The 18,440-nt window shown below is 36.3% G+C and overlaps 1 protein-coding gene across 1 annotated transcript in view; it reads right to left on the bottom strand.

Moving 5' to 3' along the window:
- Window positions 1–18,440, bottom strand: part of Gpr137c (G protein-coupled receptor 137C) — a 49,165-nt gene that overhangs the window by 5,662 nt on the left and 25,063 nt on the right. Inside the window, exon 3 of the mRNA XM_027389296.2 lies at window positions 16,838–17,066. Within this exon, the coding sequence (XP_027245097.1) occupies window positions 16,838–17,066 (229 nt within the window). The remainder of the gene's footprint in view (window positions 1–16,837; window positions 17,067–18,440) is intronic.

Below are 18,440 nucleotides of genomic sequence, written 5' to 3'. Positions count from 1 at the left end.
GCCAGTTTCCTTATTTCTGTAGTAATACATGAACAGGCAAACTGGCTAAAGACCTGAGCCATGACTGATTCTAATCAGTGCAGTCTAATCAAAGTGGGAGGGGAGAAATGAAAGCACTAGTCCATTTGAGACTTTTTTTTCTGATATAAGGCAAGAATAGAAGCTCAGCTCCTTGCATATTTATTCCAGTTAATATATTAGGAAATGGATGATAGTTCTTTGAGTGACATTATGTTGCTGACAAAGTAATCCAGGTGCTCAATTATGCTTTAATGTGTAACAGTCTAAATTACGGCCTTTATTGTTTCCCTAGAGATAGAAACCCCTTTTACTTCGTGGTTTTCAACTGTATTGAGTACAAGGAAGACAACTGTGATATTAGTGTTTACAGGGACTCTCAACCTGGGGTCTTTATTTTAATATAGTTGGTTTCCTTTGTAATCCTCCATATTTTACCGATGAGTTAAAGACATTATTCTAAGAGGTGACACCATTGTCAAAGAGACTAATGTATTTTAAGTAAACACTCAACATGGTAATTTGGAAGTTCATGTTCAATTGTCACAAGTTTAAGGGAAAATTACAGCAGTTAGCACATAAGGTCCAGGGATGCTAAATGACCTGTAAGTCACAGGCTGGTACTCCCATAGGAGAACTGTCCTCTGACCTTTATGATATTCAAGAAGAAAGACAAGTTTATAATTATCTGGCCAGATCGGAGCTTCATTTTGTATGTTAACATGTTTGATAGTCTGTTTCCTATTTTCATTGTGATCTGAAGCCATGAAACTCCCTGCCCTGCTGAGAAGGCTCCCTTTGCTTTTTGGGATGGTTCATGATCATAAGTATTTATGGACATCTTCTTGAATAAGGACTTATAGCTAAGCATGATACCTATTCAATGTTTAAACAATGCCATATGGCCCTAGTAATATGGCATTGTTTTGCCGACTAGGAAACAGAATTAACCTGATATAGCCCATTGTTTCTGGGCTGTTCTGAATTCTGACTCCATGCCAGAACTGAAAGAATAGATCACATGGATAAACTGCAACTGGAGTCTCTCTTACTGGCTGCTCTATGAGCAGAATCCTGCCTGACTTCCGAGTTGTTAATTTCTTAACTCTTATGGCATAGGACACGATTTCTTATGTGGGCACTTTTCATTGAATGACCAATCCTGTATGAACCAGAGATTTAAAATATTACAGGTTATGTCTCAGTATTATGCTCTATGAAAGTTTAAATTCACCTTTTCAAAAAAAAAAAAAAAAAAACAAACAGATGATTTCAGTTCATGTGGGAAACCACACAGGGGTCACTGGGAATAAAAAACCACTGTGTCTCAAGTGCAGACTTTAGGGCTCCAACTAGGTTGTCAGATGCTAACATCTGACCTAATGCTAACATTGTTCCTTCGTTGGATTATCTAATTTATCTTCTTTGGACCTCAGTGGAAGAGTGAAACTCCACATTTGGATGATTAAGACAGCCTTCATGACTCTGGTATCAATGACCAGAGGGTAGTACTACCTCTTTGAAGTTGGATGAAGACCTATGGATGTTATCTTTTACCATTTTATGTTTTTTGTTTTTTTAAAAAATTGGGAATTAAACATTTATTTATTTATTCATATTTTATGTACATTAGTGTTTTATCTGCATATACATCTGTGTGAGGGTGTCAAAGTCCCTGGAGCTGAAGTTACAGACAGTTGTGAGAGGCCATATGGGTGCTGGGTATTAGACTTTGGTCCTTTGGAAAAGCAGTGAGTGTTCTTAACCACTAAGCCAAATCTCCAGCCCTGTTTTTTTCCTCCAGGACAGGGTTTCTCTACGAAGCCCTGGCTGTCCTGGAACTTGCTTTGTACACCAAGATGTACTTGAACTCAGAGACCCATTTGCCTCTGCTTCCTGAGTGCTGGGATTAAAAGTGTGGTCCAGCATGCCTGGCCCTTTTCATGTTCTTAAAAGGAGTTACTCTTTGTTCATGTTTATTAACTCATTGAGTATGTTAAAAAAAAGGAGTGTTCTAAAACTTTTAAAATTGTAATAAAGGCTATTTTTTAAAAATAAAGTTATAATAACTAAAAATAGTTTGTATAGTTTAAATACATGCCCAATTTTCCAGATTTACAAATAATGTATGAAATTCCTATTATAATTATGAAAATTACATCAAACTCATATTTTGTTTTATTTTCAAAATTTTATCAAGAGCTCAATTATTTCATAAAATCATAGCACTAACATCAATATTGCTTGATGTATGTGAAAAATACCCAGCTCTGCCTCTACCACCACTCCATTCATGACTCTTATAGCTAGAGACAAATATCTAATTATATCATGCTCCCAAATTTACATATTGACATATTTGCTAACTTCTTTTATTTGCTCTTTATATTTTAATTATGGTAATTACACTAAATTTTATTTGTATAGTATGTTAAATAGATTGATTTCAGGATAGGAAACAGTTATTAAAATACTGGCTCACTAGATAAATGTACCTGTTACCAATTCTGAAGTTCTGAGTTTGATACCCAGAACTCATATGATGGAAGGAAAGAAGACTCCCACAACTTGTCCTCTGACCTCCATACATGTGTGTGCACATGTATACGCACACAATAGATAAATACAAAAAATTAAAAAGTTTGTTCATAAAAGGGTAGATTGGTTTGGCAGTAAGTGTTGAGATTCATTACTATAACTGACTTCCTCATAAGAACAGCACATATTAGAAATACCTGAAAAGAAAGAGCTAAAAACAAAACAAAATAAGATGATGACAGTAGAATTCATTCTTTGAGTCAACTCAGTGTATCATATCAAAACACTTGTTGGATAATACATGAAAAGATTAAGTTTGAAAAATATAAAGATAAAAATCTTCAGTAATATGTATTTTAATTTTCTGAACCCCTCTCAAGTTAATGAAAACATCAATGTAGAATCAATCCAGAGTTTAAAAAAATATGAGAAAATATCTCACTATGCTCCCTGGATGTTCTTGAACTCTTTGAGCTCTAGGAAAAGTCCTTCTTAGCCTCCTGAGTAGCTGGAACTACTTTGTGCCATGGCACCCTGCTTGGGTTAGATTTTAAATGAACATATAATTGAAGAAAAGTATTGTAAGAACAATAAAACAGAATGCTGTAAGAATTATCTAAGTTAGCCACCAAAGTGCAATCACACCCCCCCCAGAGATAGAAAGAGACAGAGAACAAGAGTGAGAGCACTCTGAAATAAAATAGACTAACTCTGCTTAGTGTAAGGTTGTTTTTCAAGGGAAAAAGGGCAAAGAATGAATAAAACAACTTATAGACAAACTAATTATATAAAACAATGGAAGAAAACCAGAAATTTAGAAAACAAATGGGAGTTACCATGAAAAGCTCAGAATTAAAAGATGAAAAAGACACAACCTCTGTGTCTGCTAAAGTTCTACCAAGATACAGACCATCATCATCAATCTACAGAGTTCCCAACAGCTGTTCATCAACAGCCAATCCCTAGATAAAAACCTCCCATTTCTGTTTTTCAACCTAGTTCTGCTTCTTTGAGAGCTTCATATAAGTGGAATCAACAAATATGTACTTGTTCACAGGTTTCATTCAATTTGTGTCTAAGTGTCAACGGCGGTTACCTCCTATCATTGCTGAGGGTGACCAAGTCTTCATGCTTTGCCATGTTTTTTTTCTGGTTTAGTACTTGAAAGGCCTACTTTCTAGAAAACTCGAAACAAACTGGGGCAATTAATAATATCAACTCCACTGTATAATTACATCAACTTGGTTATAATGACAGCTTGTTCATGTGTATTTCTGCTAATGGGTAGCACCTGTGAACACTCCTAATCTTTTTGTGGATATATGCTTTCACTTCTTTTGAACAGATACCAAAGAGTACAATTTCAGAGTTGTATAGTAGGTATAGTAATGATCACATCTTCTTCCAACATAGACGTATAATTTTATATTTTCAACAAAGTCTCAGTTCCAGTTGCTTCATATAGTAGTCCTGTCCTAGATCCTGCCAGGGTTGGCCAGCTTTTAATTGTAGTAAACTGCTGGATGTGTAGCAATGTCTTGGTTGACTCTACCTCTCCATGATTACTAATGATACTGTTTTCTTTTGGTCTTTTGTACATCTGTGAACAATCTATTCAAATCTGTTAGCACCTTTTACCTTAAGATGTCTTTTAAAAAATTAACTGCATTATAGAAAATTTTTATAAATGCTGGACAATAGCTCCTTGTTAGATATGTGAATTGTAAATACTTTTGAAGCCTGTGGTTTGCCTTTGTATTTTCTTACTCTTGTCTTTTGATGATATTTTTAAATTTAATGAAGTCTAATTTATTAACAGTTTTTCTTGGTTATTACTCTTTATGATCTAAGTATTCTTTTCCTGTATCCAACTTGTACAGGTCTTGTTTTCTTTTAAGAGAGTTTGACTTTTTTCCACTTTGAACTTACATATATACATTTACATATGTATATATATGTATGCATGTGCATATATCTGTATATATATACACATGTATATGTAGATATATGAGTGATGGACATAGGAGATTCTACTGTATTCCATATGCATGTCTAGTTGCTCTGTCTAGTTGCTTTTAGCATCTTTATCAGAAACCAAAACACAACATAAGTTTGAATTGATGTATAAGTTCTTATTCTGTTGTACTGATCTATTTGCCTATTCTTATTTTTAAAATCACTTTATTATAATAAACTCACAAACAAAACCATCGCACATCTAGATTAAGTAGCTGATTAAATGAATACTTGGTTGTCCTAAACTACATGCATCTCAGTGAACTTTTATACCGTTAGAAATGCTATTCTGAAGCCATGGAGCATTTGCTTAGGGTATTAATTTTCACTATGACTTACATATTGACAGAGTTGAAGTAGGAAAAAATATCTTTTAGCCTCTTTCACATCTCATGTGTGCTTCATCCTCGTGCTGTCCTTCCTCATTGTTTACTCTAACCCTTTTTACTCTAACCTCTTTTCTAAATGTGATACTATATCCACACTTAAGCTGTTTGCATATAAACAAGCATACTTTATAGGCTAGGATCTGCATATGAGGGAGAACATGTATGTACTTTTGAGTTTGGGTGACCTTATTTATTTATATTATACATTCTAAGTCCATCCATTTTCCTATAAATTTCATTTTCTTTACAGCCAAATAATATTCCATTTTGTATATGAGCCACATATTTTTCTTTTGGTTTTTTGAGACAGGGTTTCTCTGGGTCTTTGGAGGCTGTCCTGGAACTAGCTCTTGTAGACCAGGCTGGTCTCGAACTCACAGAGCCCTGCCTCTGCCTCCCAAGTGCTGGGATTAAGGGCGTGCACCACCAACACCAGGCTATGAACCACATTTTTATGATCACATTGTGGTGATATTGTTTGTGATCTAACAAATAAAGCTTGCCTGAAGAACAGAGTGCAGACCTAAGTCACTAGTTAACCATAGAGGCCAGGCAGTGGTGGCACACACCTTTAAATCCCAGTCCTCAGGAGGCAATGGCAGATGGATCTCTGTGAGTTCAAGGCCACCCTGGGCTACAGGAGATTTATCCACAGTCTAAAAGCGAAACAGAGCCAGGTGGTGATGGCTCACACCTTTAATCTCAGTACTTGGGAATCACTCTCCTTTAATGCCAGCACTAGGGACCTGGAGACATAAAGTGATATGGCAGGGCAGAGAGAGGAATATAAGGCAGGAGGAGACAGGAGTTTAAGGCATTCAGTCTGAGGATTTGTAGGGACAGGATTGCCCCTTTGGTCTGAGGTTTCAGTAGGGTAGGAACCTGTAGCTGGCTGCTTGCTTCTCTGATTTTTCAGCTTTCACCCCCTAATATCTGACTCTGGGTTTTTATTATTAAGACCAATTAGGACTCACGCTACACACATTTCATCTGCTGATGGACATTAGATTGGTTCCATTTCCTCGATAAAATATTTATTCCAGAAAAAATAAACATAGGTGTGGAAATATCTCCATGATAGGAAATAGAGTTCTCTGGGTATGTGCTGAGGAGTGGAATAAGTAGTTCTACTTTCAATGTTTTAATTAATCCATAATCACTGTATTAATTTGCACCTCTGCCAGTAATAAGGGTTCCTCTTTGCCTACATCCTTTCTAACATTTGCTGGCAAACTTCTGATGAGAGTCATTCTGACTGGGGTGAGGTATTATATCAAAGTGGGTTTAATTTGCATTTTCCTTATGTCTAGGGATATTGAATACTTTAAAATAGCTTTGGGGCTTTTTTTCTTTCCTTAATGTGTTTCAATAGCCCATTTGTTGATTGGCAGTTTTATGTGCTGGGTATTTGACTTTTGCATTTTGTTATAAATTCTGGATCTTAGCTCCCTAGTTTGAAATATAGAAGCTTCTTAATTTCGTTTGTTGAGACCTGGGGCTACTTTCTGTGCTAATGAATTTCTGTTCAGAAAGTCCTTCCCTTCCCCAGTGTCTTCAGAAAAGCATTCCCTGTGTTTTCCTCTAACATACTTAGCATTTCAGGTTTTAAAATCTTGTTCTTTGACCTACTTTGAATTGATTTTTATACAAGGTGACAAGATTGTATCTATTTTCATTCTTCTGTAGGTAGACATCCACTTTTGCCAGTACCATTTATTGAATGGGTTATCTTTTTTCCCACTGCATGTTATTGCCTCTTTTGTCAAAAATGAGATGGCCTAGCTTTGTTGTTCCATTTCCAGCTCTAAATTCTATTCCGTTGGTCTACTTGTCTATCTTAGGCCAGCAGTAGCAGTCTTAATTATTATAGCTTTTTTTTTTTTTTTTTTTTGAGACAGGGTTTCTCTGTGTATCTTTGGAGCCTATCCTGGCACTCGCTCTGGAGACCAGGCTGGCCTCGAACTCACTGTCTTCTGAGTGCTGGGACTAAAGGCATGCGCCACCAACGCTCGACCATTATTATAGCTTTTTGACTAAGTTCACAGTGATGAATCCTAAATCTCTTTCTTTTTCACTGTCATTTTCCACACCATTCAATATACCCATTAGCTATATATGAGAACTTATATTTAAATGAAATGGCCCTGTCATCACCAGTAAGTGCTCAGTAGTCATCTATGGTCAGGAACCATAATGAGCATTACAGCTATAGAAAACTTTCATTGCCACAGGAAAAAAACCCCACTATTTTAAGTATTTTAGGTTTGCTTTTTCACACAGATTTTTCAGACCAATTTAATTAAAAAATTATAAGGTATGATTGACATGTAAAAATCTGTATACATTAAAGTATGTAACTTAATAAGTTAACCAGCTTGTTTATTTGTTTTGAACTGACTTTATGGCTAGATGGTTCAGTTGGTTAATTGCTTGCTGTGTAATGAGAATAAGAGTTCAATTCCCAGCATCCACTTGAGAAGATGGCTATATCTGCACTATGCCCGTAATCCTGGGGCTGCAAATGTGGAATCAGAATTCCTGGGGCCTGATGGCTAGTTAGTCTTTCCAGATGGCTGAGTTCCAGGTTCAGCAAGAGACCCTGTCTCAAAAAATAAGATAGAGATTAACTCAAATATGAGCATGCTCTATATTATCCTTAGTTGTTCATCTTCCAACAGTTATGAAAGTCAAAGGGGCCACTGCTATTAACTGGCTATTGTGACAATTGCTTAGTGGTGATATGAAATGCCTGTGGTCACTCTCTCAGTTTATAATCTACTACGGGACAATGTACAGGATACACCAAGTACCTGGACCTAGTCTGAAGAATTATTTAGTAAACTACCCCATTTAACACTACTACATGGAAGTGTTAAATAAACCAAACCAAACCAAACCAAACCAAAGAAATAACAGAAGCTCCTTGACATGTCTGTTAATATTTAGGACTCTTAACAGTTTCAAAATTTGAGAACCACTGCTCTCATATACAATGGATACCCTTAACTTTCTATGTTCTTTTCCTATCCTTCATTATGCTGCTGTTAGATACAACATATAAAGAATTACCCATTACATATGAAAAACTCACATTCGATATTTTTAAAAATGAAGAAATTATGTTTACCCGAATAGTAAGGTGCTCTTCATTTATTTCTGAAGAGGTGAATTCAAGCCAGTTTGTTTTTCTACAGACTGTAGAATGTTCTTAGCATTTCATGTAATCTAGGTGTGCTTGTTGGTTTTCTTTTATCCAAATAAATTTATTTCTTTGCTGCCCTTCAAGAATATTACAACCAGGCAGTGGTGGTGCATGCCACTTGGGAGGATCTCTGAGTTCAAGGCCAGCCCAGTCTACAGAGCGAGTTCCAGAACAACTCAGACTACATAATGAAACCCTGTCTCAAACAAAATGACAAAAAGATTATTTACAGTAGCTGTAGACCTCAGAGTTGACAGGTTTTCCTTCCAGCATTTGAAGATGTTCATATGCTGTTGGCTTTCATTATTTGTGATGAGAAGTGAGCACCACTTGAATCCCTGTTCCTGACATGTGTTGATTCCTTTTTCTGCTTTTAAGCCACATGACTGCAAATGTGCTTGGACATTTTCTTATATTTTTCCTGATTAAATCAAACTTTATGTGGACTTTCTTGAAATTATAAATCTGTTTTACAACAAAATTGGAAAATTTATTTCCCCAAACACTTTTTTTCCAACTTCATTTTTTTCTCTTTTCCTTTTGTTCTGGAAAAACAAAAGATTTTTCAGGAGACCTTGCTTATAGCCAGCAAAAATGGCCTTGCACCACAGCCTCCCAGATATATTTGCTTTTTAGAAGTCCTGTTCCCAGCAGGCCTCCACATATGAGGAAAGCCAGGCCTGAGAACTTACAAAAACACTAAACCAAGGAAGGATGCAACACCCTTACCTGGACCCCATAAAGAAGAGGACACCTAACATTGCAACAGTGATACCTCCTACCAACTGGTCGCCTGATCACCCTGTATGTGTACCAAGAGACCAAGAGGCAAATGGCAGACCATCACCTGGGCTTTAGCCTGGCTTAGCCCACTATTGAAATGGCCTACTCCAATTGCAGACTGCTGTCATTGGTATGTCTGTCTATAGAAAGCATAAGAATTACCAGTAATACTTTATGTGTGTGGTGTGAGGGATGACAAATAAATTTGTAAAGCATTCTGAACTTCTAGATCTTAAAGCAAAATTGCTCCCTATTTTCCTGGGCACTCCATTTTGGAAAGTGTTAGAGATACAAGGTTTAAAAAAAGAAGGTGACACTTAATGTCAATAAGAAGTACTAAGGAAACTAATTAAACATTAGATATAGTGTAATCTTTCATACACATCAACTCATAAAAATCAGAACAGTGCATAAGAATAAAATGGCACACTGTAAAACTAAGCTACTAAAAAGAGAAATCCAGTTCTGTAGGATTCATTCTTCCTTTTGAGTTTGATTAAATATATAGGATCCTTTCTCAGATAAATTTTGCCATCATTTTCAGATATTTAAAACCTCCTTCAAGAGACTGGAGAGATGGCTCCACAGTTAAGAGCACTGAGTGCTCTTTCAGAGGACCCAGGTTTGATTCCCAGCACCCAAAATATACATGTAACTCCAGTTCCAGGGGATCCAACTCTCTCTTCTGGATTCTGTGGGGAGCAGGCATACACAATGGTACACAGACATACATACAGGTAAGACACCCATGCATATAAAACAAAAATAAATAACTATAAACAACAATAAAACACTCCTTCAAGCTAGGTTATTTCTTACAAGCAGAAAAACTAACATTCCTAAGTGTAACATGCTGTATTAGTTATTTATGTGCATTTTCCCTGAATCCTGACAACAAACTCGTGAGCTAATTACTACTCTTATTTTTATTTTATGTGCATGCATTCTTGGGTACCAGAGCATCTGGAACTGGAGTTACAGACAGTTGTAAGCTGCTGTGTGGGTGCTGCGAATTGAACCCAGGCCCTCTGAAAGTACTTTTAACTTCTGAGCTATCTTTCCAGCCCAGTAGTTACTACTCTTAACCTCACAGGAACCCAGGAGATCAACACTACCTTAGCTCCTCCTCATAGAACAGACTTTTTTTTTTAAAAATTATTTAATTAACTTACAGTGAAGGTTATTTCTGTATGGGGTTTTCTGTTTTGGTTGGTCCCTCCTCCCTTGCTTCTCTCATCTTCCAGTCATTATTTCCTGTTGTACTCTTTGCCCCATTATCTTCCCACTTCCATTTTTATTGTTTGTCTCCTTCCACCCCTCCCCTCAGAGCCTTTTTCCAGTTCCATATACCTCTTTCTAGTTTCTAGGCCTTTATCCACATTTTCTACCATCTGGATTTGCATATTTAACAGTTAAAGGCTAGGATGCCCGTACAAGAGAGAACATACTGTATTTTTCTTTCTTAGGTTTGGTTATCAGACTTACAATGTTTTCTGATTCCATTCATCTTCCTGAAAATTTTATTTTTCTTTACAACTGAATAAAATCAATTTGTATATATGTATATTTTTATTATTCATTTACCTGCTGATGGACATCTAGATTAATTGTATTTCCTTGCTATTGTCAAAAGGGCAGCCTTAAACATGAATGGACAAGTGTCTCTGCAGCAGGATGTGGCATCTTTTGGGTGTATGTCCAGAAGAGATATTGCTGGGTCATATGGTAGATGTATTTTTTGAGAGGCCTCCACACCAATTAGCATAATGGCTAACCTTCCTGGATTGAACTTTCACTAACAGAGTATAAGGGTCTCTCTTTCCCTTCATCCTCTCCAGCATGTGTTTGCCATTTGTTTTCTTGATGTTTACTATTCTTACTGAGGTGAGATGAAATCTCAAAGTAGTTTTAATTTATACTTCTCCAATGGCTAGAGATGTTGAACACTCAAAAAAATTACTGGCCATTTTTATTTCTTCTTTGCAAAATATCCGATCAGGTAATTGGCCTACTTACTGACCATCAGTTTTGTTTCTCTGGTATTTAATTCTTAGAGTTTTTATATATTCTAGATAGGAAATCTATGTCTCAGATACAACTGGCAAAGATTTTCTCTTGTCATGTAGGCTACTTGTTTTTTTCTGCTGATAGTTTCTTTTTCTGTGCAGAAGTTTTTTAATTGCACATGGTCACCATTTGTTAATTCTTGGTGCTACTTCCTGTATGAGTGGGTTCTACTTAGAAATTTTTTGCCTGCACCATTTTTAGAGCATTTAAAAATTAACTCTGTTAAAAATTAGGTGTCCACAGCTATGTTGTTTATCTTTGGGTCTTCTACTATATTCCACTGGTCTACATGTGTGTTTTTATTTGAGTAGCACAGTGGGAGCCATATTACTATGGCTCTGTAGTATAATTTGAGGTCAGGAAATGTGATGCCTCTGACTGTGTTCTTTCAGCTTAGTTTTTGTCTACTTTATCTTTTGTGTTTACATATGACTTTTAGGATTGTTTTCTGTTTCTGTAAGGAATGTCCTTGAAATTTTGATGAAGATTCCACTGTTTTTGGTAGTGTAGTTATTTTCACAACATAAACAAGCTTTTTTTTTTTTAAAAATCATGTATTGTCTTCAGTTTCTTTTTTCAGTATCATAAAGTTTTTGCAGTAGACATCTTTTACTTCCTTCATTAGGATTATCTCTACATATTTTTTCTTTAGGTTATTATAAAAGCAATGTTTTTGCTGATTCAGCAAGTCTATTGTTGGTAAACTTAGAAGCTACTGATTCTTGTATGCTGTGAAGGGATTTATCAGGTAGGATGAAGACATTTAAGCTCAGAGATGCTATTAATTACCTAAAGTCATAGGTAGGCAAAAACAACCGAGAGGGATTTCCATAGTCCCTAGAACACACTGTCTCTAAGGTCATTCTGTAGTAATGAAAAAAAACATATCCAAGGAAAAAATATAAAATACTCAAAGTTCTTTCTTATCTAATTTTAAATTTACATCTCTAGCTGCAAATAATCAGATGCTACAGATGTATACATAAGAATATGTTTGTTGGTAGAGAAGAATGAGATGACATAAGAAAGAGGTAGAACCAGAGCAAAAACTGACACAATAAGCTCTTTTACATTTGATAGGGGCTAGTTACTTATTTACTTCTGAACATGAGACATACTAGCTTAAGGAAAGAATTTTAATCAGTGACTTTGTTTCTCATGGTGAACATGAAAAAAAAAAAGATCTTCTCTTGGGTACTCTACAATATATATTGATGATTTTAGTATGAATATTTCTTTAAAAGTTTTCAAGTATTTATTTACTTATTAAGGTGTGTGTGTGTGTGTGTGTGTGTGTGTGTGTGTGTGTGTGTGTGTGCTCAAGCACATATACCATGGCACATGAGTGTAAGTCAGAGAACAAATTGTAGGAGTTAATTTTCTCATTCCACCATGTGGATGTGGGGATCAAACTCAGGTTGTCAGGCTTGGCACTAAGCACCTTTACCAGCTGAGCCATCTAGCACTTGCCAGAACAAATCTTTTTTTCTATTTCTATGTCTGTAGTTGTGTGTGAATGTAGCCACCCGAGGAGGACAGAAAAGGCATCAGTCTCCTGGAGGTGCTTCTGAATAGTGAGGTGGAACTGAGAATGAAACTCAGGAGGAGCAGCAAGTGCTCCTTATTGCTGAACCATCTCTCTATCCCCTAGGACCAACTTTTCCTATAAGAAAATTCTTTTAAATATCTTGATGTGGGCCAAAGCATTATGCATGTCACAGTCTAGGATAGAAAAGACAACTAATGTAGGGCAAAACTACAGTGATCTGGATTGAGCTGAGCATAAAATACTATTAGAAGGTGAAACAGACTGTATGTATACCCATTAGGTCATAATCCAGCTTGTGAATATAACAGGGGAGATTTATTCTGACAAGAACCTAGAATATAGGAACTTTAGGTCAGAGTCACCTTGGTGGAAAAGCAAGCACAGGGAAACACTGGAAACTTCTTATAGAAGTTAGGGGAACTAAAGATGACAGATGTCTGATTTTCAGATTTCTTCTGAGTTAAGCTGACAGAGATAATATGTAATTAACACTGATGTGTAAGTAAGTATGCTATATATGAGATATGGCTGAAATCCAAACCTAAATTTTCTTCATTTTTAAATATGTACTTTCTATATTATGTGTATGTGTGTTTTTTGTGTATGCACATGTGTGCAGGTGTCTGCTGAGCACAGAGGCATTGAATCCTCCCGGGGCTTTAGTTGTGAGCTGCCTGCCATGGGTACTGGGAATTGAACTCTGGTCCTCTACAGGAGCAGTATGCATTCTGAACCACTGTGCTGGCTCTTCAGCCTCTCCCAGTTTTTGTTAAATGAGGGGTTTCCTACCAAAACAGTTCTTGGAAACATACTGTTTTACTTGTATTAGTTTATAAAAAAATGAGGTGTTTATAGTTTATATAAGCACATAGATTAAAGGACAAGGTAGCAGCCTTAAATATGTAAGTATGTGAAAAAACAAACAAAGGAAAACAATGAAGGCACAGAAATAAAATGATCCAACTCTAGGTAACTATTACTTCTTTATAAAATAGCAGAGCCTCATTACACAGCCCTGGCTGGCCTCAAACTAGCAGATTCATCTGTACCTGTCTCCCAAGTGGGATTAAAGGCATGTGCCACCACCCCTGCCTCTCAGTAACAACTGTTTTAAAAGCAAGTAAAAGCCCTCTTTGAAAAAGAGAATCAAACAACAGTACTGGTATAGCTGCTCAACATATAAATTAAGTAATAAAAAAGAGCATAAGAGACTTTTACATGTTCTGTAAAGGAAGTTGGAGATGCAATTACAATCTTACTCCAATTTTGTGATGCAAAGTAACAATTTGGAGGTTGGTAATTTTTAAAAAATGACTTTAAGGGCTACCAACAAGACTTAAACTTTGATATATAATAAAATGTTATGTAGTCATAAATTTTAATAACATGAGAAAATTCCTTATGCTGTATGGTGGAGGAAGGAGGCACAAAGCTATATTTACTCTGAGTTCTAAATATTATGGTAACATTATTGCTGCATGTTTGCTTCAGTGTTGGGGATGGAACCCAAGGCTGTGTACACTGAGCAAGCATCTTGCCACTGAGCTACATGCAGTCCACTGCTATTTCTTTTAAAACTGTAAAATTATATGCTTTCATATTGCCAAGTTTTAGTAGTCAGGATGGAGACTGCTGGTCTGGTGGAAATAAAACTGGCTAATGAACAATATTAGCTTCAGGGAAGCTAAAACAAAACAAACAAAAATACCAAAGAACAACCTTTCCCCAAATAGTTATCTGAAAAATTTTCTTTCAATCCTCTAATAAGACATCTATAAACTATGCCAAAACATAATGATAAAGACAATAACAGCTGCCAGGTTGTGGTAGACTTAGGAGGCAGAAGCCTGAGCATCTCTGAGTTCAAGGCCAGCCTGGTGTACAGAGAGAGTGCCTGGACATCTAGGGGTACACAGAGAACCCTGTGTCAAAAAAAATAATAACAGCCAATGTTTGTATTTTTAGTGCAGGTTCAGATGCTACGATTTCCAACACATTACTGTCTTATCATTAATAGCACTGCTATGGAGAAAGTTACAGAGAGGTTAAATTCCGAGTTAGTAAAATCCAGGCAGTATGATCCTAGTGCTTCAATTATTCCTGCTTTTACTGTCTTATCCATGTTAGTTCACAGACAAATGTGTCTACATTCTAAAACCTGACAAAGATACAAAAGTGGCTTCATTTTACTGAAAGCCATCCACCCCACACCCCCACCAATGGCAACTCATAGAAAATGGGAAGAGTTCCTGAGTGGCTCAAAATTTCAGGATAAGTCAGATAGTCAGCTTTTCTAGACTTGATTCTGGAGATTGAGAGAAGAGGCTGAATTCAATTAGGTCTTTAAGGCTCAGACAGGTAGCATACCACGTGTCATTCAAAACTAAGGCAGATAAGATTTGGCTGAGAGACTATTATCATAAAGTGTGTAAAGGAAGATGAACAGAAAGAAAGCAAAAGACAAATCTGAGCCTTGAGAAACACTTTATTTTTTTTTTTCGAGACAGGGTATCTCTGTGTAGCTTTGGAGCCTGTCCTGGAGCTCACTCTGTAGGCCAGGCTGGCCTTGAACTCACAGAGATCCTCTTGCCTCTGTCTCCTGAGTGCTGGGATTAAAGGCATGTGCCACCAATGCCCAGCGAAAGCAAGAGTTGATGTGAAACTGAAGAGGTAGTGGCTCAATAAACACTGGTTGACTGAAGTGACCATTACTGCATATTGTTACAAGAGAGTAAACACACACACACACACACACACACACACACACATACACATGCAAATGAGCCTAGTGATTTTACAAAGAGAAACTAAAACCAAGATGACGTGCTGCCTGAATGCAGCAGAGGTTCTTTTGTGGAAGTGATTTTAAAGGCTGGATATATATGTATATGTATATGTATATGTATATGTATATGTGTATGTGTATGTGTATGTGTATGTGTATGTGTATGTGTATGTATGTATGTATGTATGTATGTATGTATGTATCTATCTATCTATCTATCTATCTATCTATATCTAGATAACCAGCATTTTCTAAGTTTGGTTTTACTTTCTCTAGAATATATAATGTTCTGAATGTAGCTGTTAGTCTGAGAAGAGAAAATTGTCTAAGCTTTCTAGAATCTATCTATCTATCTATCTATCTATCTATCTATCTATCTATCTATCTATCTATCTATCTATCTATAGATACATATATTCCACACCCCAATACCCACATATCTTCAAACCCACACTCAATACCACACATATTGTGGTAAAACACTCATTATCCAAAGACAGTCGAAACTTCCATGGCTTTTCATTAGTGAATTAACATCTACTTTTCAAAACAAGAAACAAGACATGACTGTTTCAAGTATCACATGGACTTCATAATATAGAGTGAAGTAACCCTTCTAAACCATCACACAAATAAGTGGTATTTTATCTCCATGGCATACCTACACTGCTAACCCAAGTATACCCCCACATTATCTGGTAAGTTTGTTTAATGCCAATACTACTGCCATTAAACATTACTGGACAAAAAATTAAGTTCTTTCTACAGCTCTAAAAGATGCTTTTCTTTTTTAGGACATGCCTTGATTTTTACTACTTAAAAATGCTTCATATTTATTCACTTTCTGATTCTGTGTTTGTGCCTTCAACACGTTCACAATTTTCTGCTCCTCAATAAGGAGACACATTTGAGCCTTTCTCAGACACACTTGGTCTATGTGGAGCCAACAGAAGCCCTGCTGAGGTGCTTCTGTGCTTTAGACAAGTTCACAAGGACTTTGTCTTAACAGCACCAACCCCTTGAGGTCTGCCTGGGCACACATCACATGTGGATCTTGGTGCTTTCTCAACCTTGGTATAAAGGTAAACAATCCTCTAGCTTGGTGAGAACCTGTACAGTGGGAAAGCCTATGATGTATGTCAAAGGTGGGACCACCATGACTGTTTCTGAGAATTGTACCCAGAGATCATAAGATGTTTTTTGGATTCATGAATTCCTATTTGTTTGGGTTTATTTCATTTGATCAGCCATTAATGCATGGTCACAAAAAATACTTCAGTTACTGTTTAGTAAGAGCCAAACTTTGGACTGGAGAGATGGCTTAGCTGTTTTAGGCTAAGGCTCACAACCCAAATCTGAACACCTTTTAATTGCTACAACTGTTTTTCATGCTAAAAATGTGACTGCTTTCAGAGTACCTTCTCAAAGAAGCAACACAGATTTCTCATTAAAATATGATCCAAAGGATTAATATTTGAAATTAGACTTACCTTTGATTCGAGGTAGACATTTGCTGATGACATTTTTGTAATTTTGCATATGTAACTAACTAAAGAGATGGCACAAAGAATAAACAAGCTATCATTAATTAATGCTCGAATAAACACAGTCCATTTCAACTGATTTTCTGGGACATCTCCATGGACTAGCATTGCACAGGTCAAGTTCACTGCTAAGAAGAGGAGGCTTGCCAGTATAAAGCCCAAATGCAGTAGAATTCTGAAAGAAAAAAAGTTTATTTGATATTTATAAAACTGTTGAGGATTAGTGTTATTTCAGGTACAAGAATGCTTTCAGCCTAAAATATTTACAATTTCATTAAATACAAATTTAACAGTCTCTCAGAGTGACTTTATGTCTACCCTCATGAATTTAGTATATGAACTATTTCAAAATGGCACAGATTCTAAAGCCTTACTTTAGAAATAATCTCATGTGTTAAAATAAATGCTGACCTGTTGAATTGAAGAAAATATTGAACCATTTTAACACCATTTTAGGCAATCAGGAAGTTTTCATTTTTATAACTACTGAGTGCATTTGCATCATCCTTCACATTCTAATAATTACCAGGTTTTTAACATTTGTCTAGAAAATTAATATGCTGTGCATAATTAATTTCATCACAGTATTAATTTTTTTCTTTTTCCTTTTTTTGTTTTTTTGAGACAGGGTTTCTCTGTGTAGCCCTGGATGTCTGGAACTCACTCTGTAGACCAGGGTGGTAGACTCTGCCTCTAGAGTGCTAGGATTAAAGGCCAGCCGCAGTATTTTAAGAGCTATGGGAAATGTGTTTTTTTTTTGTTGCTGTTGTTGTTTTCTTTCTTTCTTTTTTTTTTTTTTTGAGACAAGGTTTCTCAGTGTAGCTTTGGAGCCTGTCCTGGCACTTGCTCTGTAGACCAGCAGGCCTCGAACTTAGAGATCTACCTGCCTCTGCCTCCCCAGTGCTGGGATTAAAGGCATGTGTCACCACCACTCAGCAGGAAATGTGTTTTAAACAATGTTTGAGCCTATGGCCTGATTATCTATAGCAAATGTGTTTCAAACATGACCAAAAGAGAAGATAGGAACAGAACATGTAGTTCCCAAGCACTTACCATAAAAACTATTGTAAGTTGTGGCCATCTGTACCAACTAGCAGGTACCAGCTCTCTTGTGAAAATAATCCCAGGTCAAATACATTTCTCCCCCCAAATTATGTATGTATGGTCTAGCAAATTACTTTGCATTCTAGCATCTTCTATTTTGGATTGCCTTCAATAATGGACATCACAAACTGTCTGTCCTTGGAGATAATTTACAGATGATAAATCTGTAATTGGTAAGAAGGCAATCTATAATTGGCAATAAGAAAACTGTTGAGTATACAAGTGAAGCAAAAAAATTAGTTTGAAAAATTTTAGTTACATTACAAAACATTTGACAGTGTCTTTCTATGCAGCTCAAATTGTCTTTCTTCTTTAGTCTCCACAGTATTGGGATTATAGCATGTGCTACCATACTTGGTGGCGTGTTAAACCAAATACTAGAAAGAATGATTATATAGCTTCAAATAAAAAAATGACCTTAAAATTATGCGGAATTAGAATAGTT

Source organism: Cricetulus griseus (assembly GCF_003668045.3).
Source record: "Cricetulus griseus strain 17A/GY chromosome 1 unlocalized genomic scaffold, alternate assembly CriGri-PICRH-1.0 chr1_1, whole genome shotgun sequence".
In the NCBI taxonomy this organism is placed as follows: domain Eukaryota; kingdom Metazoa; phylum Chordata; class Mammalia; order Rodentia; family Cricetidae; genus Cricetulus; species Cricetulus griseus.
This window is presented reverse-complemented; position numbering and strand designations above follow the sequence as displayed.